Source organism: Panthera leo, chromosome A2 (genome assembly GCF_018350215.1).
Source record: "Panthera leo isolate Ple1 chromosome A2, P.leo_Ple1_pat1.1, whole genome shotgun sequence".
Lineage (NCBI taxonomy): Eukaryota > Metazoa > Chordata > Mammalia > Carnivora > Felidae > Panthera > Panthera leo.
The window spans coordinates 164,535,791-164,561,480 of record NC_056680.1 but is presented as its reverse complement, the minus strand read 5'-3'; the positions used below and the strand labels follow the sequence as shown (position 1 = coordinate 164,561,480).

At 48.3% G+C, this 25,690-nt stretch overlaps 1 protein-coding gene across 4 annotated transcripts in view; it reads right to left on the bottom strand.

The window, feature by feature from the left end:
• DPP6 (dipeptidyl peptidase like 6) overlaps positions 1–25,690 on the bottom strand; it is an 859,550-nt gene that overhangs the window by 189,672 nt on the left and 644,188 nt on the right. For all 4 annotated transcript variants that reach the window (XM_042927196.1, XM_042927192.1, XM_042927193.1 and 1 more), the window contains exon 6: positions 20,853–20,905. In XM_042927196.1, coding sequence (XP_042783130.1) covers positions 20,853–20,905 — 53 coding nt within the window. The remainder of the gene's footprint in view (positions 1–20,852; positions 20,906–25,690) is intronic.

The following is a 25,690-nucleotide window of genomic DNA, read 5'->3' as shown; positions in this document are numbered from 1 at the left end:
GAAGATACTCATTAGGAATGGTGGGCAGTTTGGAGGTTTGCCATTAAAGGTTGAGGCCGTAAGAAGTTGCACCACTTACGCAGAGGCCATATGGGATGGAGGGCTGTGTGCCTCACGTATTAAGAAGGAACTTTGAACATTCCTTAAATTTAAGCTTGCAGACAGCTGAGATGAGGAAGATCGCCTTCCTCGTTTGCACAGTGAGAATGGGGCTCCGTTAGACAATCCTCTGTGGATATGATCTTCAAGGAGGTCCACATCTGAATGTCGGGACCAAGTGTGTGTGGTGTAGTTGAAAATGCGTATTTAATATCTCTAGTATATTCAAAGTATCAACTGTACAGAGAAAACTCAGCAAAATCTTTTGGCCTGTGGTATAAGTGGGATTTTCCAAACATGGCCATAGCAATATTCCTGGTCCCAAATGCTTCTTCAAAACCCTGGTGCTCGCCACCCAAAGATGGAGTTTATTTCCTTGAAACTGACTGAGGCCGTCTCATCGCATCCGTGAGTAGAATGAAGCAGAATTCCTCTGTGAGACCCCGGGGGTCGAGTCCCAGAGGCAGTAATGTACTCCCTGGTCCCCTTCTTTGGGAAATGTGCCTATGGAACACAGCCACCACGCGGCAAAGGAGCCCAAGCCAATGGAGGGACCACATGGAGGAGTTTAAGCCAACAGACCCAGCTGATGTCTCAGCTGACTTTCCTGATCATCTGCCGGTGTCCTGATGAGCCCGGCCCTGATCCTCCAAGCTGCCCCAGCTGACAGGAGCTGGGATGGGCTGTCCCTGTTGAGCTCCAAGCAAATGGCGGATTTATGAGCGAAATAAATGTTGCCAATTTTAAACCATCCAGTTTTGGGGTAATTTGTTATTCAGTCATAGTGAGTACAACATCTGGCACGAGTACTGTGCGAGGAAAATAAGAAGGAAGCGTTGTGCAGCGTGGCTTAAGATGGCTGGGACACAGTGATCTTCATGGCATCATCAGAAAGGCGCAGACATTGCATTTATATATAAAGGGCAAAGCCACCTTCTCCGTGTCCCCCAACGACTTCCCACCAGCCAGCCAACCCGTCTATGGACAGATGAGATGAGGGAAAGTAAGAACTTACAGAACCCAAGTACTTCCCCCGCCACGGATGAGCCACAATGTATGACGTCAACAGCCTCCCTCTAGAAATGCCTACCCACCCCTCTCAATGGATACGTCTTGCTTTCTTTCATTCTTCCCTCTGTATTATCTCTACCCCACTCTCCTGAAACATTTGCCACTTGTTTTTTACCTCTTACACTTGCACGTTAGTCACGGACACCTGTGTGGTCAAGTATTTGGGAGAAGTTGTTGGAATTATTTGTAGAGGGGATGGTAAAGCCCACCTCTTGGGTGCTTCTCAGGATAAATGCGATGATTTGTGTAAGGTGCTATGAGCATTTTGTTCAGCAGACTACAAGACTGGTGTGCGGGAACATGTGATGCGTGTGGTGAGTGAGCATCTCTAAGCAGTCCAAAGACCGCCTGCATCGTGAGTCCTGAGGAAGTCACTTAAGAAGACAGAGTCCTGGTCTCTGTCCTCCATGCACTGTGCACAGAGAGGAACTCCTTATTGCCCCGTCCCCTCTTTTGCCCTCAATAACGTCCCTCCTGTGCTCCCAAGAGCTGGCCCTGGACTCCTAGCACGTCACGGCTTCCCTGCAGTTGGGGGAGGCCTTGCACTAAATTTGGTCAAGTACATGCAGCTTCTAGGAAGTGTCCTAGAATGGAGTCAGTCTCCTCTTCTTCCCTTTGTTCTCTCCTGCTAGCTGAAAGTTCTGTCCACCAAGGACGGTGAGGCAGAGGCCACCAGGCTGGAAAGCAAGATGGCGGGCCTGGGTCCCCAACTCTGTGGGCATCTGCCTGGGGGCCCGGGATGTGAGTCAGAGAACAAGTTCTACTTTGTAAAAGCCCTTATTATTTTGGGTTTTCTATCTCCCTGGATCTGACCAAATCATTCCTAATACATCTAGTTCCAGAGGCATCTTAGAAATATACACTTTTATAAGCTCTCCAGATGTTTTCAAAATAAACCAAAGACTGAGAAGTGGCCTCGCTAACCACCCAGTGTCTGCATCTCAATGAACCGCACTCTGATCATGTGGGCTGCCCGTGGCTCTCCGAACGAGCACCGGGTTGCTGGCTGACCACGGCACCTCACCTAGCCCCCAGGACCTGATCACACATACACTGCACACACATGTAGCAGGTAGGGGCTCTCGGGCTCTGAGCACTGTGGTCCCTGATGAACGCTCCTTCTGACCAAGAGCTGGGTCTATGATCTGAAGACACTAATGAGGTCCTTTGAGGAATTATTTTGGACCAATTTAACTCTATGTTGATAGCAAAAATTAAAAAAAAAAAAGCACAAACTTCACAATGATAAATCTGACCAACAAACAACCTGGAGAAGCCAGATTGCATTATGTCTCTAACAGCTCAGGGAGGGAATGGAAAACAATAAATTAGAAAGCGCAGAAGTAATGAAGAGTACAGAGGAAAAACATCTTTGGAGTGAAACCGATTCAGATTCTGTACCACATAGCTAAGTGGGGTACGGGTGAAGGCGCTGAGGTCCAGCCCCCCTCTCTCTGCAACTGTCTTGTTATTCAAAGTCCTGTTTTGCAGGGATGCTCTGGGCAAGGGCTCCGACAGGCCAGCTGTGGCCAGGCTGGTGCAGAACGAGGCAGGAGGGAGCCTTCTGGGCTAATCCTCATCAGAGAGGCCCTCTGCCACCTCCCACTCACTCAGAGCGGCCTCTTCCCCAGGGCCACCCATCTGTGCATCACAAAGGCTGAGCCAGAAGCTGAGCTCAAGTTCTGTGCCGAGCAGTTGGAGGGAGACTCAGTCCTCACGGAGAGGAGCCCAGCAGCTTCTCTGCAGCTCCCTGATGTGGCCACACGCACCTGGCTGGGACCTCAGTGCACTGATCTGTCCTGCCTCTGATGGCCCTGCCTTCTCAGGCTGGGCTCCATCGCTAAATGCCAGGGCACCTGTGCCAGGTGAGTCTCGCTGGGAGACAGTGCTGCGGGCACGGGAGCCAGTGTCGAGTGGAGGAGAGCACAGGGGCTCCTTCTCACAGAGACACACTCCTGAGAAGCATCCACATGGCCGGGCTGGTCCTCAAAATCTTCCCTCCTTGTCCGCATCTTGTCTCTCCCTCCCTCCGCCCTCCCCCATCTGTTTCTCTTTTGCATTTCCTGGAAAATGTCCTCACCTTTGTTTTTAAGCCTTTCTGTCCAGTTTTCATTTCTGTCATCTTCTTAATTTCTAGGAGCTTTTTGCTTTGAAATGTACAGAACATTACTGTGTTGTCTCACGAGAGCAATGTATCATCTCTCCAAGGATGCTGGCAGGAGGCTCTGTCCCCATGTTTTCTTCTCCTCGCATGAAGACTTTCACATCCACTCCTGACCAGTCATCCACACTTCACCGGATCAGGGGCTGATGAGCTGATGGGCAGTTCTGAAGAGCGGAAGAAGCATTTCCTGGCCCATCCCTTCCCTGTTCTCAGGGTCTCGTGGGGACGACCCGCGGGCCCCTGCCCTGGGGGGCAAGTGCGGCCGCCGCACGTCTAAGAGGAAGACGGGGGAGAGGGTTCTTGCCGCCCGCCACACACAACACTCCGTCCTCGATCCAGACCTTACACTGCTCCCCGTGTTCCTCTGCCTGAGGCTTCTGTTCTGTCCTCTCCAGGAAAGAAACCCCTCATCTCCTGAGGACCTATGGAGAGGAACTTGGGGTTCTGAGGGCTTCATAATTCCCAATCTTTCTTGTTTCTCTTCCATACCCCCTTCCCCAGCCTCTCATCAGGGGTGATGTTCTAAAGATCGGATCCATCAGAACAGAAGCCACAGCCAACCAGGACAAATGGCCCTGGCGGGGGGGCAAGTTGAACACCACCTGTGCTGCGGGTGCCGAGGGCCTTGGGGTCCTCAGAAGCCAGGTCGGGCCTGGCCTGGGAATTGGCTGCCTTGCGTTGGCTTAGCGTGGTTCCCCCTTCCTCTGCGTTCCAACTCAAAGTTTGGTTTTCCTCCTCATCTTCTCTGCTCCCCAGACCACTTTCTCTTGTATGGGTGGGGGTCTGAGGGCATCTGAAAGTGGTAGAGGCAGCTGTGCTGTCTTTGCCCGGAGCTCCTCACCCCTTCTTCCAGAAACTGCTTGTCAAGTCGTAGTAAGCATCAAGCCTGTGGGAAAGGCTCTGTCACCCAGGGAAGTGACCCGTGCTGTGCTCAAAAGCTTATTCTGAACCCGTTGCGTGCTATGGGCCCAGGGGAGGGCTACAGTGGGGGGAGCTGACCCGCCTGGGAGGTCAGGCAAGGCTTCCTGGGGGAAGCCGCGATCTAGGGGAGATGCAAATGGCGAGTAATGATTCTCAACGCTGTGATCCCTGGAGGTGTGTGGGTGGAGGAGTGGGGTCTGGGAGGACAGTCTTCAAGGCAGAGGGACGAGCCTGTGGAAGGGCCACAGGGTGTGGGGGACTGTGGTCAGCACAAGGCTGAAGGCAGTGCTGTGGGGATGGAGAGGGAAGGGGACAGGGGAGAGTGGGCCTCAGATGAGACTGCTTCCAGTGTGGAGATATGGGCACCTGACGGGCACCCCTCAGCCAGCTGTGCTGCAGCAGCCACGGGGTATGGCGTGCATGCGGGGCCCTTCTGTGCCCTCCACCTTCCTATGTGCCCACCCAGCACGGCGCATCGGAGCCTCCTACCCTCACACCTGATGCCTACAGACCAGGAACCTTTTGCCGCTTGTACCTTTGTATTTATATTTGCACCTGCCTCACCATTGGCTTTTATAAACTGCAGCCTCATGTTTCTGTTCTGTTTGCATTTATATGTGGTCAGATGTAAAGAATAAACTTTTTGCAGGCAAATGCTTATTTATTCTGTGCTCTGTGGTGCCAGGGACAGATGTATAGTAAAAACTGATGCATCTTCAGTGCGGGATGGCTGAAAACACCGCTTCTTAAACTCTGAGAACGGGGCTACACGCGTGCTTACCAGGTTCTTCATCATTACTCTTACTTTAAATATCACACATCTTGATTCGCAGGATTCATAAGGCTTCTCACATGATAACTGGTCTGTCTATGCGGTGGCTTCCCCAACCAAGTAGGAAACGTGACGTTGGAAAGATCGCCCCTTTTTTCTGTAATCCATACGCAGTGCCAAGTATTCTGTGAGCGTACGTACATTGACTGATTAAGGATGCATAATTAACTAGTCACTGTTAATCTCCTAAACCCTTCCCAGGACGTATGATTTCTGTCGTTCGTCTCCACGCGCGCACAAGATCATCATACTTCCGGAGACCACGAGATTGGCTGCTTCCTTTGCTACGTTGTGCAAAACCTCCTTTGAATTCACAAAACAATCTTGAAGGATGATTAAAGAGTGATGTTAGAAACTGGCAAGAACTTAAAATGGCAACAGGGTCACATCGACGCCAGCAAAACTGTTTATCATTTACCTCTGGATCTTGTATGGGAAGTGTTTCTTCAACAGAGACCAGATGGGAATAAAGCACACGGCCTCACAAGGACGGAGAGAAACGGGGCTCACCTGTGCTCAGCGACCCATCATTCCCTATAATTAGTACTGATGTTTCTTAGTTATAACACAACCGAGTCTACGAACGCTACAAATCCCATTACTGAACACCTTTTGTCAGTCCATCTCCCGGAGCATCGTTTTTATTCCTTGAGACCTTAGTCCTATTAGTTCAGATTCTTTGGAGACACTTGCTTTCTCTTCTCATGACTTTAACTCTGAGCTTACTTCTTTAGTATAGCTTTCTTCCTCTTGGCCATCTTGGGGGTGGTGTTGACACGAGTGCTGGTGATGGCGGTCGCTCACCTGCAGAGGGCAGCAGCGAGTCAACCGCAGGACCACACTGCCTGGCTGTGATGCTGGGTCTGCCACTGGCCAGCTGGGCATCTTTCCTTCCCCATACCTGGTTTTTCAAATGTAAAGGGGGCTGTGATAGTCTTTACATCATAGGCAAATTTTAAGCTGTCAAGGAGGGATATACACAAAGTGCTCAGAACAGTGTCTGACAGAAACCTCTATCCAAGGGGTAGCCATTTTTTTGGTTATGATTAAATAAAACTTCTGGGGTCAACAAATGACTTTTTGAAAACATGGCTCCTTAAATAATCCAATTTGTTGGTAGGCAAAAAGAAAAACACCTTGAAAACAATCTGGACAAATCTTTACATCAATTAGCATTTCCCTCATCTAAAAGCACCCTTTTATACATTCTGTGGGTCACTGTCATAGACCTGCAGGGATCGGTTAGAGCCTACGAATTCCTGAGCAGCTCATGTTAAGGCCCTCTGGGGCATTTGTCCCAGAATCTCTATCTGACCCCATTTAGCGAGGAATCCCTTAAGTTGGATGGAGAAGAATGTTTTTGCGACGTTTTCTCTTTATGAAAATATTTCACATATCATTTCACTTGTAGAGACTACTGTATGGATGGCAACAACCTTTCCACAGCTCTGGCTTCTCATGACAAATTTATGACTTGGAAGTATTTTCAGGCTGACTTTAATGGGGTAGAGGTGGACGAGGGGGAGAAAGTGCTAGACTTAAATTAGGAAGTTTTGTTTTTAGGATTCTCCTCCTCCCCCCAAATAAACACACACACAGACACACACACATGCACACACATGCACACACTCATCACTCTTCTCCATGGACTGAAAAAACATTTTTTACCCATAAGCGGGTGCTCTGTCTTGTGACAAAGAGTATCTTTTCCATTGCAATGCTATTTAGTGGCCGGGATTACATTGGTAACAAGTCCCTAGGGGACAATGTGATGTAACTTGTCAATTATTGTTTGGTCTGCATGAAGATGATAAGGGCATCTGGGAACTCAAAATAATGACAAGATCACTTTCACAGAAAACCTTTCTCTGTCTGGGTCCAAATTCATGCCCAAAATAGCAATGGGTGCCACAGAGCCAAGGGACCCGGATTAGCACCATGCTGTGGATGAAATGGGCGTCTTGCCATGAACAAGGAGCTGGTGGTGGTGGAAGGCACCTGAACTCTGGAAATAAACATTTCCCATGACTAAAAACCACATTTTTGGCATCGGTGAAGTGCTGAGGATGAAAAGGTAGAAGTCAGGCCTCATCACTACCCATCACACTGACACCATCATCGACCACGAGGCCTGCACACACTGGTCATCACTGGCAGGGGGGCGGGGGCAATGGTTCTCTGTCAAGGACATCTTGCTTTCCTATTTTTTAGTTGACTTTGGTTATATGAATTTTGTGTAATGTTTATTTATTTTGAGAGAGACAGAGGAGAGAGAGCACAAGCAGGGGAGGGGCAGAGAGAGAGAATCTGAAGAAGGCTGTCGGCACAGAGCCTGCCTCGGGGCTTGATCTCACAAACCGTGAGATCATGACCTGAGCCGACATCAAGGGTCAGATGCTAAATCGACAGAGCCACCCAGGTGCCCCTGGTTATACAAATTTTTACGGCCTTTCTGTAATGCACATATGTTACTGGGTTAATAAGGAAATAATAGGACGTAATACCCTTTCCCATCTCTGTACCCAAACCACTCAGTGTGTTTTACGAAGGCAGCTGAAATAAACCGAGCTAAGCCAGCCAGTGAAGGAAATCAGACAAGGCACCGGTAAGGCTGGAACGTCCTTCAGGACATAGCTGCCTGGACCACCCTTCTTGGAGAGGCTGCTACAGGGTGGGGCCTGGCTGTGTTCAGATGCCTGATGTGTTCAGTGTGTGAATTCATACCGATCTCTTAGGACAAGTTGCACCTTGGCCAAATTCATAAGAATCGAAATAACCAAAGGGAGAATTTGTTAATTTTTGATGAGAAACAGAGCAGGCCAGTTGGCCAGAGGCTCATGTTAATGAATCCGTTGTGTGAGCCTGTAATCAGAAGGTAGCTGGGAAGCCGGACACAGTGGGCAGACAGCTTGAAGTGCCCCCGTATGGTGAGCTTTTCCTCCAGCAGTGTGGGTAGACACTATCTTTTTTTTTTTTTTTTTTTTTTAATGCTTCTCCAGGCTTTTCTGTCTGCATACTGACCTTTCTATTCACCCAGACTTTCTTCAGGAGGTTTCAATACATGCGGTCAGATTTCTTGCCTACAACATCATCCTGACTGAGTTCTCGGCCAGGTCAGGTTCCCCAGCCACATGATTTCAGATGGACACCTAGACTGTGCCCACAGGGACCCCGGCACTCAGAACCACTGGATTTTAGTAACCCTGAAGGGGCAACCTTTCCCCCTTCATCTCGGGGTTCTTGCGGGGGCAATGGAGGATGGTTCCTTTTAAGCTCAACACCGGTAAGTATGAATTTTAATGCAAATATATTTGTGTAACCTCTGTCTTTCCCCAGTCGCATGATGATTCTGACAACCCTCCTGAGCAGCTACCTCTAGCTGTATTTTAGGAACAAGGAGAAGGAGGGCAGTTACACAGGACGGCGGGTTGGCAAGAAAGCCTAGGTCCTCGGCCTTCACCCCGGGTCCAGCAAGAGCACCTCCACCGAGGAGTGCGGCTCTCCACTTCCTCACGGGACAGAGACCCCCAGGGGGAGACTTTCTACCAAGGAGTGGCACCTCACTACTTCCAAACCACCAAGAGCCCCTCCTCCAGCTCTCTTGCCAGTTGACAGGCTGTTTGATTTGCCAAGCCGGGATCGCGCAGGTTGACTGGAGCAAGGATCGCCGGGAGCTGTGGTCCTAAACAGGTGGTCTGAGACCACACAGGGTCCTCTAGGTATCTTCCCGCCTGGCCTCGCAGAATGGCTATATGTACTATATAATGCTGCATAATTTTATTTTGATAGGGGACAATTATCTACTTCAGAGAGCTTTCATTCGTCCTATCCAAACGGGAAAACAGCACCAAGGTTAGCTATTGCTCTCTGATGTCGAACAGAACATAAGCAGTCGCAGTGTTTCATGACATTGCTGTTCATAGGACATGCACACGCACTCCCTGAGCAGTGGCACCGGGTGAAGTCACCAGCTTGGGCTTATCAGATAACACTGGTCGCTGGGTCATCCCCAATCTGACAGTTATTCAATACGGTCCTTACTACAAGTTTCCCATCACACTCCAAGGGAGCAAAAAGAACCTACATAAAACGAGCTCCGTGCCACTCAGTCCATAATTTGGCTGGAGTCTCGCTGGGTTGAAACGCAGGGGAAGGTGGCGTCACAAAGAGAACGCCACGCTTGGAGCCCGGACAACTGAGTTAAAACCACGCCGACCACTAGCTGTGAGGTCCTGAGCAAGTTGCTTCAATGGGGAGTCTCAGGGTTCTCCTCTCGGAAGTGGGGATATGACCGGCACCCCATCATCGTTGAGAGTACAAAACATGCTCTTGTAGGTCTCAGTGTCAAATGTGTAACCAGCGGTCACTAAACACTTGTGTATGTGTTTGTATATGCATTCGTTCATTTATTCCCTCATTCATAAGTGCAATCAAGGAGAAGGAAGCAGGAAGAAATGTGGGCTGATGTGGGACTGTAAAGTCCTGCACAGAGTAAAGAAAGAAGCAGGCAGGTGACAGGAACCCAGAAAGCGCAATGAAGGTGTAACTTCTCCCTGGAGCAAAGGGCATGTCCTGGGAAGAATGGTGTGGAAGAAACGGACTGGGACAGAGTCGATGGAGCCCTGGAGGCTGATGGCGTCTGGACATCATGTAGTAGGTAAGCAGGGATTCCCGTGCTCTGGGACAGGAAGAGGAATGAAGAACAGGTAAGAGGGCTGTCCTCGTGGGCTGTATCAGAAGGAGGCAGACCGGGGGCTGGGGGTGATGCCCGTCTGGCTAAGGACACTCAGACGATGCCCAGGGGAGCGGGCTGGGTCCCCAGCAGGACGCTCACAGATAGCTTCTGTTCTGGGTGAGAAACCCCAGTTCTGATACCAATGACCATTAAATGCATGGCTCGCATCAGCCCTGGATGTGGATTTTTTCCTCTCCTTTTACAAATGGTATCTGGGGTGCCTGGGTGGCTCAGTCGGTTGGGCGTCCGACTTCGGCTCAGGTCATGATCTCGCGGTCTGTGGGTTCAAGCCCCGCGTCGGGCTCTGTGCTGACAGCTCAGAGCCTGAAGCCTGTTTCAGATTCTGTGTCTCCCTCTTTCTCTGACCCTCCCCTGTTCATGCTCTCTCTCTCTCTCTGTCTCAAAATAAATAAATGTTAAAAAAAAAGAAAGAAATGGTACCTTACACTCCATTTTGGCTGATTATGTCGGGAGCTTCGGCGAAGTGTGTGTTCGCCCTGCCCTGAAAGCCGCTCCAAGCATTTCAAAAAGTCAGTAGAAATTCACATTAGGGCCATGATGTGATGACTCTGGGTCAATTTGCTCAGAGATGTAAAAAACTTGACCTTCACATTAGTAATTGGGAGCGGGCTGTCCGAACTCCTGTGTTTATGAAAGAGGTTGACTCTCCAAGTGCTCCAACCTTCCCCTATAGTTTGGGCACCTGCATCCATCTTGCTGGATGCAGAAAACAGAGCTACAGGCTAGGGTTAAATTAAATTCTAGTCCAGACAGGCAATAGCATCTGTTTTGCAAGGCTTCTTCTTAATCTGGGCATTTGGCCCATGGCACCATGTCGACCTTGCTCCTGTGAGCCTGCCAGCTGAGCTGAATCCTGAGCTGAGTCAAATACATGCTCTGGGTTGGGGGCACCTTGCATACCAATCACCCCCCAGGGCAGGCCAGCACTGCCTGCCTGTCTTTTTTGCAGTATTATAGTCAAGATGTAATAAAAGAATGGACAAGAAGGTCTGAAAAAGCCTACAGTGCCCTCTCAGCAGAATGGCCTTTGCTGGTGCTGGATGGGAGCCCTGGTGTCAGAACACAGGTCCCCAACACAGTCACCAGGCTGTCCAGGTGTTAAGGGTCCTATACACTGCTTTTCAGCTGTGAAGCAACAGGCCCACCCAGGACAAGACCAAATCACCAGGACAGTTTTGGATCTCATCCTTCCTTGGTCCTTCCTCTAAGAAGGGTGGTTCTTGAAAAGAAATCCTTTCCCGGAAATCTGTCCAGGAAGTGAGGGATCCCAAGGGCCTGGAACTTTCCCAATGGCTCCTGAGGTTTACGCCCAGGGGCTTATGCACATAACAGCCTCTTCATGAGGGTCTGATCTGCCTCCCACCTCTGACCTCCTACGGTGCCCACCACACACTTCCCCATGGACCTGTCATTCGTAGAGTGCTCCAAAGACAGCAGTTGTGGGGACGAGAAATGTGCAGTCAGGTTGGACAGCCAACCCTGCGGTGCCCGCATCGGGGCAGGGAGAGCTCGGGGACAGGAGCCTATGTAGGCACATCTGGCCAGTCACGTGCAAGGATGGGGTGAAGGACAGGTAATGAACCTAAAAAGGGAGGGTCTAAACCGCACAGCCACTGTGGATAATAATTCAGCGATTTTTTTTTTTATTGAGTTAAACATACATTTACTGTGCAAATCAGCAATTCTCCTTCTAGGTATTTACTCAGGAGAAATGAAAACCTACCTCCATATGCTATTCTGTATGCAAAAATTCACGGCAGCTTTATCCAAAAAAGCCCCAGGCTGGAAACAACTGAAATGTCAAACGGTGAACATGTAAACAAATTACGGTGTATCCATACCGTGGGCCAGGTCTCAGCAATAAAAAGTATGAAACGCAGACACAGGCAATAATGTGGGGGAACTTTGACGGTAGTCATGCTAACAAAGAAGCCAGCCACACAGACGATGTGAGTATGACTCCACTTGCAAGACATTCTAGAAAAGGCAAGACCACGGGGACGGACCCCATGTCACTGGCTGTCGGGGACAACCACAGCGGGTGAAGGTGGTGCACGATGGGATTCCTTCTGTCTTGGTGTTGAGATGCTCCCCTGATGGCACCATTCAGGAAGTCAAAACTTCCTGAAACCTTACAATTAAAACCGTGTGTTTTATGTTTTTTTTTTAATTTTCAAATGTTTTTATTTAATTTTTGAAAGAGAGACAGAGCACGAGCGGGGAAGGGCAGAGAGAGAGGGAGACACAGAATCCGAAGCAGGCTCCCCAGGCTCCGAGCTGTCAGCACAGAGCCTGACGCGGGGCTCGAACTCACAAACCGTGAGATCGTGACCTGAGCCGAAGTTGGACGCTTAACTGACTGAGCCACTCAGGTGCCCCCCCAAACCGTGAGTTTTATTATAGGTCAGTTATGCTGCAACGAGCCTGCGATTATACACATGTGACCGCCGCATGCCCGTCTTTCACAAGCCTGTCCACCCCCATCGTCCCCTCCCGCCATCCACTAGAGCCGCTTTCCTGGTCAAGGGTGCTGTGAAGTTCAACCTGAGTCAATGTCACCAAGGTAAACAGTTGGGGGCTCGGTGTCCAGCCCTCTGTAGGCATAGTCTGGAGCACAGAGACGCAGAAAGGTGACATAAAAACAATACAAAATCAACGAGGCAGCAAGGGGTATGCATGGCCTTTCCATCAACCGCCCCGAGGCTAGCACGGTTTTGGCACACGCTGGCCGCTCCATTACGTCCGCAGCAGAAATGAAGGCACGGTACACGCTACAAGCACCTGGCAGGTCCAGCCGTCCAGGGGTGTCTGCTCGGTGCCCGGCACTTCTCTTCAGGAAAAGGTCCGTGAGCAGGAAGAGGGCTGACCCCGGGGATGTGGACAGCTCCTCAGGTGACCGACCCTCACGCCCGACGGAAAGGGCTCAGCAGGCAAGCCTCTAATTTCACGTGACTTGGACCCCGGGGAGTGTGCACAGCACAGACAAAAATGCATGAATCCGAATGGGCGGCTCACTGCTGATCCCACTCGGTGGAGCCCATGTCAAGCTCCCGCACTGGCAGGACACGGGGCACACAGAAGCACCAGGGACCGTGCCCCTGGCTGGGGACGAACCCAGGCGACCAACAGCAGGCCCTGTGTCACCTCTGTGGTTTGGACCTCCATACTAAGGAGCCTCTCCCGAATATCACTAAACAAATCGCCCCCATCACCATTAATCTGAGGCCGGCTGTGCTCTCTGAGCTTGTCAAGAGGACAAGGAAATGAACGTTTCAGGGGAAACTTCAGTCACTTGTTTCAGCTCCAGCTACGTTTAGTGATGACAGCAAGTGATGGCGGGGCAGGCCTGGCTGATCCCAGAGCCGGGCCCCGTCGTCAGAGACTCATTTGCTTGACGGGGGTGGGGCCCGGCACGCATCTTCTTCCGAGTCAACACTGCTCAATCACTGAATTCACTTCCTCCCACCGTCGGCCAGCATCGAAGGAATGCCTCCCACGACGGGAACAACTCAAGAGACACGAACATGCAGCTTAGAATCAGCAAGGTCACAAGTGTGTTTTTCACTCTTCACTTGGGCTTGTGGCGACAAATGATTTGGTGGGAAAGAGTGGTTGAAACCACCTCCTTCTGCCTGTGACTGATGGCTTTTCTCTGCCAACTGGCCCAGCCCTGGTGTATGAGACCTCTGGCACCGGGGAGAGTAAGGTGTGCGGGGCACCCCCTTCTGCACAGCCATGCTGTCCTGGGGCACCAGCCCCCGTGGGTGCAGACACAGTCAAGCCCCTGCCAGAGAAACCCTTCTCTCTGAGGCCTTAGGGTGAGGGTGAGGAGTGTCAGGCAATGAATGCATATTGAAAACATTTCTGAACATTCCACTCAGAAAAAACACATATTTACAACAAGGTGAGTAGCAGTTTAATGCCAGGATGAACTGTGGTGGGAACTGGGAACTGTGGTGGGAACTCTGGGGGTTCGGGCAGTTGGCGGAGGACTCTTGGAGGAGGGGGTGTGGGCGCTGGGGCATGAAGGGTCAGAGGCTGGGGGTGCAGCCACACAGGGAGCAGGAAGTCTGGAGCACGTGTGCAGGTGAGGACCTCCAGGAGCACGCCGTCTGGGGACAGTGCTTGGACACGCCACTGATGTGACCACTCACGGGAGCATGGCACGTGTCTTCCTCCTCCCTCACTGCAGGGCAGACACATCGATGTCTGCACGCTTTCCCACAGAGCCTGGGCATAGCCCTCGACTACTCAGCTCTACCCTCAGAGCTCTAATAAGCCATTACAAATGATCCGAGTTGACATTGAGGATGACATTTATTTTGTGCCCAAATGCAGGGGGGTTAATTAGACTTGGCCATATCACGGAAGATCTTGGTTCCTCCGTGAATAGAGCGTGTAGTGCTTTCCACACACCAAAGCAGGCATTTAAACGCCCACCTCATTATTTTAGTGTTTCCTATAACCTTTACATGAACCCTATGAGTCAGGCATTTTATTTCCATTGTACATATGGAGTAATTGTGCCTGGAGAAGCAAAGTAACTCTTCCCTGATTACACAGGTAAAGAGGCAGCCTGGGGATTTATTCCCAGATCTCTTTGACTCTAAAGTCATGTTCCCTTGAAAATGCTTGCTAAGAGTTTGTATTCTGGAGGGAGGAAGGCGGTGTGTGGGGGGGTGGGGGGAGGCAAGAGAGCAAGGGAGAAGGGGGCAAAGGACCGAGACCAAGTGCTAGTGTAGACCTTTAGGCTGTCCACAGTTCTGAATATTAGTGCAGACCTCTGAGCTGTCCACGGTCCTGAATGTTAGTGTGGACCTCTGAGCTGTCCACGGTTCTGAAAATATGTGAAAGCCAGTAACGGTGTGGTGGGTTGGGGGGGGGGGGTGCGCGGGGAGATCTCCCCACCCCATGCCATGATAGAGACAAGCAAAGTGGTATTTTAAGGACATCACTTTCTTCTGCCTTTTGGCTTCACACTTGTACATTATACGAACAATCGTATTCATGCAATTCCTGGCAGCTGTGAGGGTAGAGCCAGAGTGTGTCTGCCTGGAAGGGCCAGCGGCAGGGCCCCTGGGGATCCATGAGAAAAGGCCAGGAAGGAAAGGTGGTGAGCCACCGAGGCACTAACATGTGCTGAGAATTCTCATCACTGCCCTTGTGAACTCACTACCTTGAATCTTCTCATGCACCAGGCTCAGCTCACAGCGGGACACAGGCTGCTGAAGATTTAATTAGAGGGACATGGAATAAACACTTGAAATATGTCTTCATTTTCCAGGAGAACACCGGCCACCCATAATCACTAGGAGTGTGGTTTCTCCACCCACTGAGCTCTGCCACGTTCCAAGCCTTCGTTACTCCCCCTGGCCAGCCTCCTGATGGAGTCCACGCCCCAGATCTCCTCTCCCTTCAGTTTTCTCCACACATGCACGAAACTCACCCAAGCCTGCTGTTTTCAGCACATCTGCTCTACATAATCCCTATGTTCTTACTATGAAGACCCATCACACTAGGGTGGCATTAGGTTCCTTACACCTCAGTGCTATCCTAACACCCACCCAACCCTAACTCTACCCATGCAGAGCCTGTGTGAACGTGGCCTGGGCCGGCACCCCACGAATTCCAGAAGATGCTGGCTCAGTGCAAAAGTCAAGTCTGTTTAATGACCGACCAAACCTGGAATATCTCCTCTGTCTCCGGCTACTGAAAACAACAACTCACTCAGCTGTAAGGCTCAGCATAATCCTGATGCCCACAGCTTTCTCTTCTTCTGTGCTCAGTGTTTAAAATACCCCTTTGGGCCACTTAATTACATACTGTTATAAAGTCTGTATCTTTTCTTTTCAACAGGATTTTGAACTTCTTAAGGATATCAACCATGCTTTCATTACTCAACAGAGCGTCTCAATAAATACTTGCTGACTGGGGTGCCTGGGTGGCTCTGTCAGTTGAGCGTCTGACTTCAGCTCAGGTCATGATCTCACAGTTTGTGGGTTCAAGCCCCACGATGGGCTCTATGCTGACAGCTCGGAGCCTGGAGCCTGCTTCGGATTCTGTGTCTCCCTCTCTCTCTGCCCCTCTCCTGCTCACACTCTGTCTCTCTCTCAAAATAAATAAACATTAAAACATTAAAAAAATAAATACTGACTTTTATCATCTTGTTTGTTTCCACTGGAGGCAAAACCTGAATGCCTTACAAATTAATTGTGACAGGTCAGATTTAGATGTTATGGAAAAGAATTTACTGAGCATGGAGAATTATAGATAGCTGAGGCTACAAACATCTCCTTTAAGAGAGAAATTATAATTACCTGAGTGTCACAGAATAAGCCTTAGCTTTGAACAATTATTGAAGGGAATTTTATTCTTTTTTAAAAATGTTTATTTATTTATTTTGAGAGAGAGCAAGAGAGATAACAAGTGGGGAAGGGGCAGAGAGAGAGAGTCCCAAACAGGCTATGCACTGTCACTGCAGAGCCCGACATGGGGCTTGAACTCACGAACCGTGAGGTCCTGACCTGAGCCAAAGTCAAGAGTTGGACACTTGACTAACTGAACCACCAGCTGCCCCAAAGGGAATCTTAACCTTATACGGGTGTATCATTCCTCCCCTTATAACAGAAAGGATTTCAGCTGGCCAGAAAGTAAAGTGTAATAATATTTAATCACAAGACTACAAATATATATAGGTGCATGCTACAATATTAAGAAATCACATTCCCAAATGTTCACCGGAAGCAAAATTCTCTCCTGTGCATTTTGGATATATCGCTCCACTTAATTGTTACAATGTGTCTATGAGAGGAACACTATTATATCATCTTTTTAAAAATATGGAAACAGATCTGTAGAAGTATGACAACGATCAAGGTCAGTGGTGGATTGAGGATTCGGATTCACACCCTTGGGACCACAGAGCTGAAGTTAATTCCCACGTCATGCTGTGGGCAACATACACTGTGTGTAGGTTTTCATCCCAGATGTCCAGTTACTAAATAAACGCAATGCCCTCTGTATCCCAGCCCATGAAGTTAGAGAGTAAGTCTGGGCAGAAAGACCTACATCTCAGTTTACAGTTTTCAGATACAGAATGTGACTTCACAGGTCAATTAGAATTCCAAAGGAGTGCCATTTCTGTATACTTATGTTTGGTGCCTAAAAAATACCAGTCAACGAGCTAACTTTGGGCAACAAAATCCACTGAAGATGGCCTGGCATGTAAACAAAGCTACGTTCACATATTTCTTGGTGTCTTTTCCATTATTACTTTGTTTGCCAGACCCCAAATGCCAAGGCCACCCAATTAAGAGATATGCCGAATTTTTCTTAAAACTGATTTAGGTTATAAAGGGGATACTTTTCACTGGTCCATATGATTTTCAGGATGATGCTAGTAAATATAAGAAATTGTAGTCATACAGAAATAAATTCTTTCTTTTACAAAAGCCCTCAAGCCAAAGAAAAAAACTAATTCAAGAAAAAAGCCATATCAGGAAAATGTCAAGAAGCAACCAAGTCTACAAAAATAAATACTTCTATGAAAACACATGATGGATCCTTAATAGAGAACATTGTGCCAGGGCGATAATCTCTATTACAGAAGATTGTTTTATTTTGCTGACTTTCTGATACACGAACTTAGTGAAACATTTTATGTTAAGAATGACTAGCTTTAAATCTGGGTTAACAAACAAATTTGTGTAAAAGATACCTGTTTAAGAATATGCTTTTTGATCTATCTGTAGATAGGTCCATAGGGTGTGGAAGATGAACAGATTTTCCCTTAGGTTTTAGATCTTTGAGTAGATGAAAATACTGCTGCCCCGGGATTCTCGCTGCAGCTCTAGCCAGTATGTGCAAAGGACCGGACCCAGCTCCCGCTACAGACAGAGGTTCGAACTGTGATGGGGGATGCGGGCGCACGGGACAGGGAGGGCCTCTTTCTGGCTTGTGAGTGACACAGAAAAACAAGTAGACCCTCCCCTAATTCTTCTGCCTCTGGCAAAAAGGAAGGAAACCACAATTCAGAAGGCATTGAAAAATTAATTCGACCCTTCTCTGTGACTGGTTGGCCAGCCTGAAGCCAGGACAAAATTCAAGTTACAAATGACAGGTAATCCCATCCTGCAGACTGCATGGCCTCCGGCTTCCAGTGAAGTGTTTAGAGGAGAAGCAGAGAGAGGGAAGTGAGAATTTGTGGCAAAGTACAGATCTGTGTCTTCAGAAGCACCAAGGAAAAGCTCCTTGTTTTTGTGCATGATGAGTAATGCAAATCTAAATAATTTAATACAAGCTTATTTTTGTTTTATTAAACATTTTTTAATGTTTATTTTTGAGAGAGAGAGAGAGAGAGAGAGCAAGTGGGGGAGGGGTGGGGTGGGATATGCAGAATCCGAAGCAGGCTCCAGGCTCTGAGCTGGAAGCACAGAGCCCGACTCGGGGCTCCAACCCACAAACTGTGAGATCATGACCTGAGCCCAAGTCAGACGCTCAACCGACTGAGTCACCCAGATGCCTGCTTATTTTTGTTTTAAAACCATAATTGTGCTTTCCTTTCTACCCCAAACCCACCTACGGTACAAGCCTTGGAAGGCGGGCTGTATCTTTCCCTGCCACCCGGTGGCCTGGTCGCCTGCACAGGCAGTGGACTTGAGGCATCGCTAAGGTTGCAAAGACTTGAGGCCTGAGGGCTCATCCGGTTCAGAAATCCACTGTCTCACTAATACAAATGAGGTGTCAACACTATTTAGAATTAATTAATTGATTCATTTTCCACAAATGATCTTATGACAAAGAGGAAGAGGTGGGCGGGCAAACAATGCGAGGTTTGGAGATGCTGCAGTTCATCTGGGTGATGGGCTAGACCACCGACTTCCTCATCCACCAGGGTTCTCTTCCGGTAAATGTAACAAGGAATAGGCTACATCTACCAATCATACAGAGGTGCTTAGGGAAAATAAACTAGCACCACTAAAGATCCAATATTTGCAGCTGTAATATAACTCAAGGGGGTTGTCTTGATGGCTTGGGGTCTGGAGTCAGCCAGGCTGGCACTGGATCCCAGCTCAACTGTACGTGAGCTAGGAGATGCTGGGAAGTTACTTGATGTCCCAGGTCTCACTGTAAGTGGGGGTAAGAATGCTTTTCTTGGGGCTCCTGGGTAGCTCTGTAGGTTGATGTCTGACTGTTGCTTTCAGTTTCGGTCATGATCCCAGGGTCATGGGATCAAGCCCCACATTGGGCTCTGTACTGGGCGGGGAGCCTACTTGGGATTCTCTCTCTCTCTCTCTCTCTCTCTCTCTCTCTGCCCTTTTCTCTCCTCTCTCTCCCAAAAAAAGTGCTTTTCTTGCAGGCTGTTGTGCTAGAGTAACGGTGCACAGAAGTCAATCTATAAATGACAGCAATTATTATTACTGTGATTATTTTTAAAATATTGAAGACAGTACACTATGTGTTGACAATCTCTACACATAGAGAGGGGGTATCATCATCATCGACATGAAACAAAGTCACCAACATGAAACAAAGTCATCAACACAGACTATCTCCTCCTCTGGTTTGTCGCTGGTCTGGCAGAACCTTGTACAGACTCCAAATCTATTTCTAAATTCTGACCGATGCAGTAAAGTATTAACACAAAGTGTTAAGCATAAAATGCTTTTCGAGTTTTGAGTCTTACAAATTTATATAAGATGGAATGAAATATTCATCATCTATAATACATTCTATCGTCCTACAAGGGGTACATAAATCTCATGGCATAATTACACCCTTGACTACTGTGACCTTTGAAGATGCACATCTGCTTGGAAAAATGATAGAATAATTCCTCCTCAGTGGAAAACATCCGAGTTTATCTTTAAAATAGGCTTTAAATGAAAAATTCCTACAGACACTTAATTTTTACCACAGTGGTTTGCCTTCAGTTTCTTTGAGCTTGATTTGTCTAACAGCCCACCAGAAACTATGAATCTCACGTTGCCTCGGATCTACACACAACTGTCATTTGTCTGAAGTCCAAATGAAATTATTTTCTCCATGTTTGTTTTCCAAGGAGATGCCCACATTCTACAGAAATGGAGTAGAAAGCAGATTGGAAACATTCATGCTGTTGATTGATGCTCTCTTATGAAACTTTTCAGCAATTCCTGTGTGCTCAAGTCAGGAAAATTAGGATGCCTCCCCTACATATTCAGAGGCAATGCACGCAACATGGGCAGCAGCACAGTTCAATTTCTTTGAACACTTCCTGAGCCCCTCCCCTTTTCCAAGCACAGCAAGAGGAGCCCCGGAGGAGTGAAGGAGAGGCTGAGGCGGGGAACAAGAGTCTGGGGGCAGGGGAGGTGATGACACAGGAGGACGGAGGAAGGGAGAGAAATAAAAAGGCATCCTTGCCTCTTCTTGCTAGCTCTGGAGCTGTTTCGTCATGTGTCTGACTCAACAAATGGCTTCGGCAGACTTTAACCAGTGTCCTTCCTGCCTTTGGACTCTGGAGACGAGCTCCCGATAGGGCACCCCTGTGTTGTGCGTGGGTATCAGGCATGTGCTCATGTCCCTCCTTCCCACACACACTTCAGGGTCGCAAATCATGCATTTTCGAGAGACCAGGTAAGTTTAGGGGTGCCCCTCTATTTTGGATATAACCGGAACTCTTGTGGGAGTCCGAGGGCCATCCACTGTGCCTGGGAGGTTGCAAGGCACAGGGGAAAGTCCGCCCTGCACGACCTTGACACGGACCTCGGGAACCAGAGCAGGAGACAGGTGGAGTTGTCCTACGATGGGGGCTTTACAAACGGCAAGTAACTGGACTCATGTCACCCGAGACCTTTGATGTAGTTAGCCAGGGAGGAGCCACAGAGGCCACACATCAGGATGCTGCACTGTCAAAATCGAGCTGTCCCATCATCTGCCCTTAATTCCATGAATGAAGCTACTATTCAGTGTTCTATGCCTTCTTTGTTCTGAATATTTCTCATTAAAAGAAAATGAAAGAACAATCTTACCCATGAGGAATTTTGCTCAGGACATAGTATCCAGTGTAGGAGTGTTGGTATATCTGAAACAGACAAGACAGAAAAAAAAAAAAGAAAACAAAGCAAGCATTGAGACAAAGGCTGTGACTGTGATATTTTTCAGATCACTGTGAATCCCAAAAAACATTAGGGGGAGGAAAAGGAGTTAATCAGGAGACCCGGAGGCAACATCTTTAATTTACTTAGGAAGTTAATTTGCACATTCTGTTTATTTCACTTTTGTCATTTGCACATTGTTTACAGGGCAGCCAGAGGCTCGATATTATCCCCATAATCAGCTGGTTTTTGTGATTAAATCAGGGGCACAGATATCCAGCTCAACTACGTGCAGTACAGCGTGAATGAGGTCACCAGAGGCAGTCAGTCAGCTGGACCCAACGGGACCGTGAGACCCTTGTAGCGTGGGACTTCCCTGTAAATTACGGCACATTCCATTGTGTATCCTCAGTGAATACAGACGCCAACACAGGCTTCACTGGGCAGCCCTCTGTCCTGCTGTAGAATGTGATGTGCACCTTTCAGCTTCGGACAGGGGTCAGCAAATGAAGAACTCAATGCAAGAGGGAGCATGGCTTTTAAAACTAAGGCAACAAGCAAAACTCTGTCTCCAAAGTCCTATAGGCCCCAACCTGGAGCCTCTCTTAAACTCTTGAGCCAGGAGAGGATTTCCTGACCCATAAATGCAATGAAAGGAATGCAAGGAATGACCAAGAGAAGGGACAACACACAATGCAGGAAGTCTCGGCATTCACCTCCTGCTTTCTGGACAGAGAGCCTCCCCAGCGTTGGGATATGATGGGTTACCCTGCAGGGCTGTAGCAAGGAGGTACTGTAGTCCCTTTCTTCTACCTGTGTACTTTCTGAGAGTCAACACTCTGTGTGGGTAAACGTTCAGCGACCAGCATTTAAAACCACTTCCTAGGGGCGCTGGGCTGGCTCGGTCAGAGGGGCGTGCGACTCTTGATCTTGGGGTTGTGAGTTTGAGCCCCACGTGGGGAGTAGAGATTACTTAAATAAACAAAGTGTAAAAAGAAAAAAGAAACCACTTTTTTTTAATGTTTATTTTCGAGACAGGGAGAGAGAGTGTGAGTGGTAGAGGGGCAGAGAGAGAGGGAGACACAGAATTGGAAGCAGGTTCCAGGCTCCGAGCTGTCAGCACAGAGCCCGATGCAGGGCTTGAACCCATGAACTGCGAGATCATGACCTGAGCTGAAGTCAGACGCTCAACTGACTGAGCCCCCAGGTGCCCCACAAACCACCTTTCTAAAGATAATCGGTGAGGAATGTGCAGGCCAAGGAAGACAGATCCATCATGAAGCACATAGAGTAGAGGAATATATTGGGGTGCTGAGGACAGAGTGAGCCTGCCAAAGAGAACAGGCAGGACTGTGCTAAGCTCACCAACCCCCTGCCTTGTTGGGGCCCCCGGATTAACTTCTGGACAATCATGGTGGATTGCAGTTGCTTGGAGAAAAGGAATCCAGATACAAAAGTAAACAACAGCCTTCGAGCCCAGAAGATCTTTTGCTTCTGAAGATCCCAAGGCTCTGGCACCAGAATGATGGGATGTGGGGTGGCCTGCTGGGGACAGTGGGTGGCATATGACTGGGAAACGTGTCCAAATACTGCTTTGGTTATGAATAAATAGCCAGCAGGCATACAACTGTGCAGGAGAACTTCACGGACCTGCGGGGCGACTGATAAGGAGCAGAGGAACCCAGCTCTGCTATTTCTGAAGTGACGCTGCTTCCCCAGGAGAGAAGGGAGAGCCGTGTCCCAAGGAGATCACTGCCCAGACAGCGCCCACCAAAGGACCCTGTGCTTTGACTACACTGCCTCTGAGCTGGATGAGCTTCCTCAGATGCAAGAACAGAAGCTCAACAGACACAATGCAATTCTCTGCAGTCATGGCACATGGGCCCTGTGCTACACGGCACTCCTAAACTCCGGAGGCAGCTGCTCATTCTGTTTAATCTCACTCTATTGTCATGGTGACCCCAGGCAGGCAAAAGGTAACCTTTGTTTGCTAAGATAGGAAAGTGAGGTAGGCAAGGGCAGGGGAGAGAGGAAAAGGAGGGGGAGGGGAGGAGTGGAGGCAATAAGGAGGACGAGGGGGAAGGAGGGGTGGGGCCTAATTCTGGGAGTCTATCATATAGAAGGCAGCAGAAATGATGGTATGAGACTTCAGAGACCAGGCTGTCAAAGGAATCCTGGCTTCCTGCTGACTCTCTTTCAGGTCATTGCTCTGGGGGAAGACAGCACCATGCCATTAAGAACCTTAAGCAGCCCTAGGGAGAGGTCACGTGGTGAGCAACCAAGGTTCCTCTCCAACAGATCAACAACAGCCAACGAGGAGCTGGGGAGTCTTGCCAACAGCCACATGAGGGAGCTTGGACGTGCAGTCTTCGTCCCCAGTCTAGCCTTCAGATGATGCCGCCCCGGCTGACACTCATGACAGACCATGACCCAGAACCACTCAGAAGAGAAGGTCTTGGATTCCTGACCCACAGTAACTTCAAGATAATAAATGTTTGTTGTCTTAAGCTGCTCAGCTCTTATACAGCCATACAGAAGTGACAGATCTAGTTTAAATCCAGAGGAAAAAGGGTAACTATTCCATCAGATAGGTACAGACTTCTAAGTTACCGGATTCCCTCCTATAAACCTCCAGCAACTTTTAAAACAAACAGAAAAACAAATCCCTTATCAAATCAGTTTCAGTACAGAAGTGAGGGGCTGAGTAAGACCACTCGTAGACCAAACACTTGAAGGACGTCTTTGACATTACTGTACAGGGCAGCCCAAAGTGTCAGAAGTGATGATGAGGGTGAGGCTGAGGAAGTGGAAGGTGAGTGGCTAGTGTTCATGGAGCATGTCCTACCCATCAGGCAGTGTGCCAGCCCCTCGGAATACTGAAGTCACTCAATTTCTGTGAATAGACATTAGCACCCTATCCTGAAGACAGGAAAATCGAATCTTAAAGAATTCAAATCAAGCTCAAGCAAGGTGTGAGCTGAGGTCTGTCTCTCTCTGATCACTGTGTTGGAAACTGTCTGAACAAAGGGCATATCTCTTAACTCTCAAGTTACAAGTCCAAGTTGATGGCTGTCAACTGAAGAATCCAGGATCCCAACTGATACAACGACCATGCAAAACTTCATGGTTGAAGGACTTCCTTTTTTAAAAAAATGTTTATTTTTGAGAGAGAGAGAGAGAATGCCAGCAGAGGAGGGGCAGAGAGAGAGGGAGACAGAGGATCTGAAGAGGGCTCTGTGCTGATGTGGGGCTTGAACCCACAAACAGCGAGATCATAACATTAATCAGGGTCGGACTGTAACTGACTTAACCGACTGAGCCACCCAGCAGCCCCAGGACTATTTCTTTAATCCATCTGGACACGGTGATTTCCATTCACTCCCCGGTTATGCCATTCTCACACAAACACCCAAAGTTGGTCTTCACAAGCCTCTTTAAACACGCCTCTGCCTCTGAAATTCAGCCCTGGGAGTATCTTCTGACTGGGACCAATGAGAAAAAAGGAGACTGAACTGATATAACCTCATAAGGGCAATGGTAAGAAGAAAATGAGAGAATTACCCATTCTCAATTCTATGCCTGTACTGTTGGGTTAAAAGAAAAAAAAAAAAAGCATGTGTGGATAGAAAATGTAGTAAAATATCTGGAATACCGAATTACTAATTAGAAAGACGGAAACAAAAATGGGAGTGTTTGGATGGCTCAGTCAGTTAAGCATCTGACTCTCGATTTCACCTCAGGTAATGATCTCACAGTCTGTGAGTTCGAGCCCTGTGTCTGGCTCTGTGCTGATGGCATGGAGGCTGCTTGGAATTCTCTCCCTCCTTCTCTCTGCCTCTCCCCTGCTCATGCTCTCATGCTCTCATTCTCTCTAAAAATAAATAGATAAAAGCAATTTTTTAAAAGAAAGGCTCTAATTTAAAAAAAATTGGAGAGGATGTAGGAGAGACAGGTAAAATCTGGATGTGCCAAGCATGCACGTGAAAGAAGCTGTCTGGGGTGAACGTTAGCACAAGTGGGATCCTTAGGAAAGAAAGTGCACTTAGGATTGAAGAGCTGCTCTTACAAAAGGATGGACGAGGGAGGGCCATGTCACAACCTTCTAAGATGGAACAATCAAATATCACTCTCTTCCACAAAGTGTTCTCTCAGCCCAGAGCCGAGAGAACCACGGGCACAAAAGAAAACTACTCTTTAAAGAGCAAATGACTGATCTTGAATTAAAAAAAAGCGACATGTCACTGGAAGAATTTGTTCCTTAGAAAGTCTTTCTTTTTCTTTTTTTTTCTGCTCTCTCTGTTGTGTTTATGCTTCTTTCTTTAAAATAGACTCTTAATACTTCTGATCATGGAAAAAAGTACAGGGCTGGAAGTTGTTAAGAACACATCTGGTTATTTTTCTAAGAGCGCACTTTTGGGAGTTCATGGATTTGAGTTATTTTGGTTTCTTCCCACACTATCAAATTCCCCGTGGAAAATGAATACATAAAAACCTGTTACCCAAAATGCGATTCACAAGATGGGAAAGCAATTTCAGCAAATTTTCTTTCTGATATATCATGAAAAATGGTTGATACGGGCATCCAAAAATTGGAATAAATATAACCAGTCGAGGGTTCTTCCTGGGAGAAGTTCACATTTGGTTTGCTTCTTCTAGTTTCGAAACACCTGCCCACAGGTCATCCCCTCTGCCCTCCATCGCTCCCGCGGAGCCATACTTGTTGTCTATGGTCTTCCCTACCTCAGCCTCAGTGCTGACACTCATGACCCATT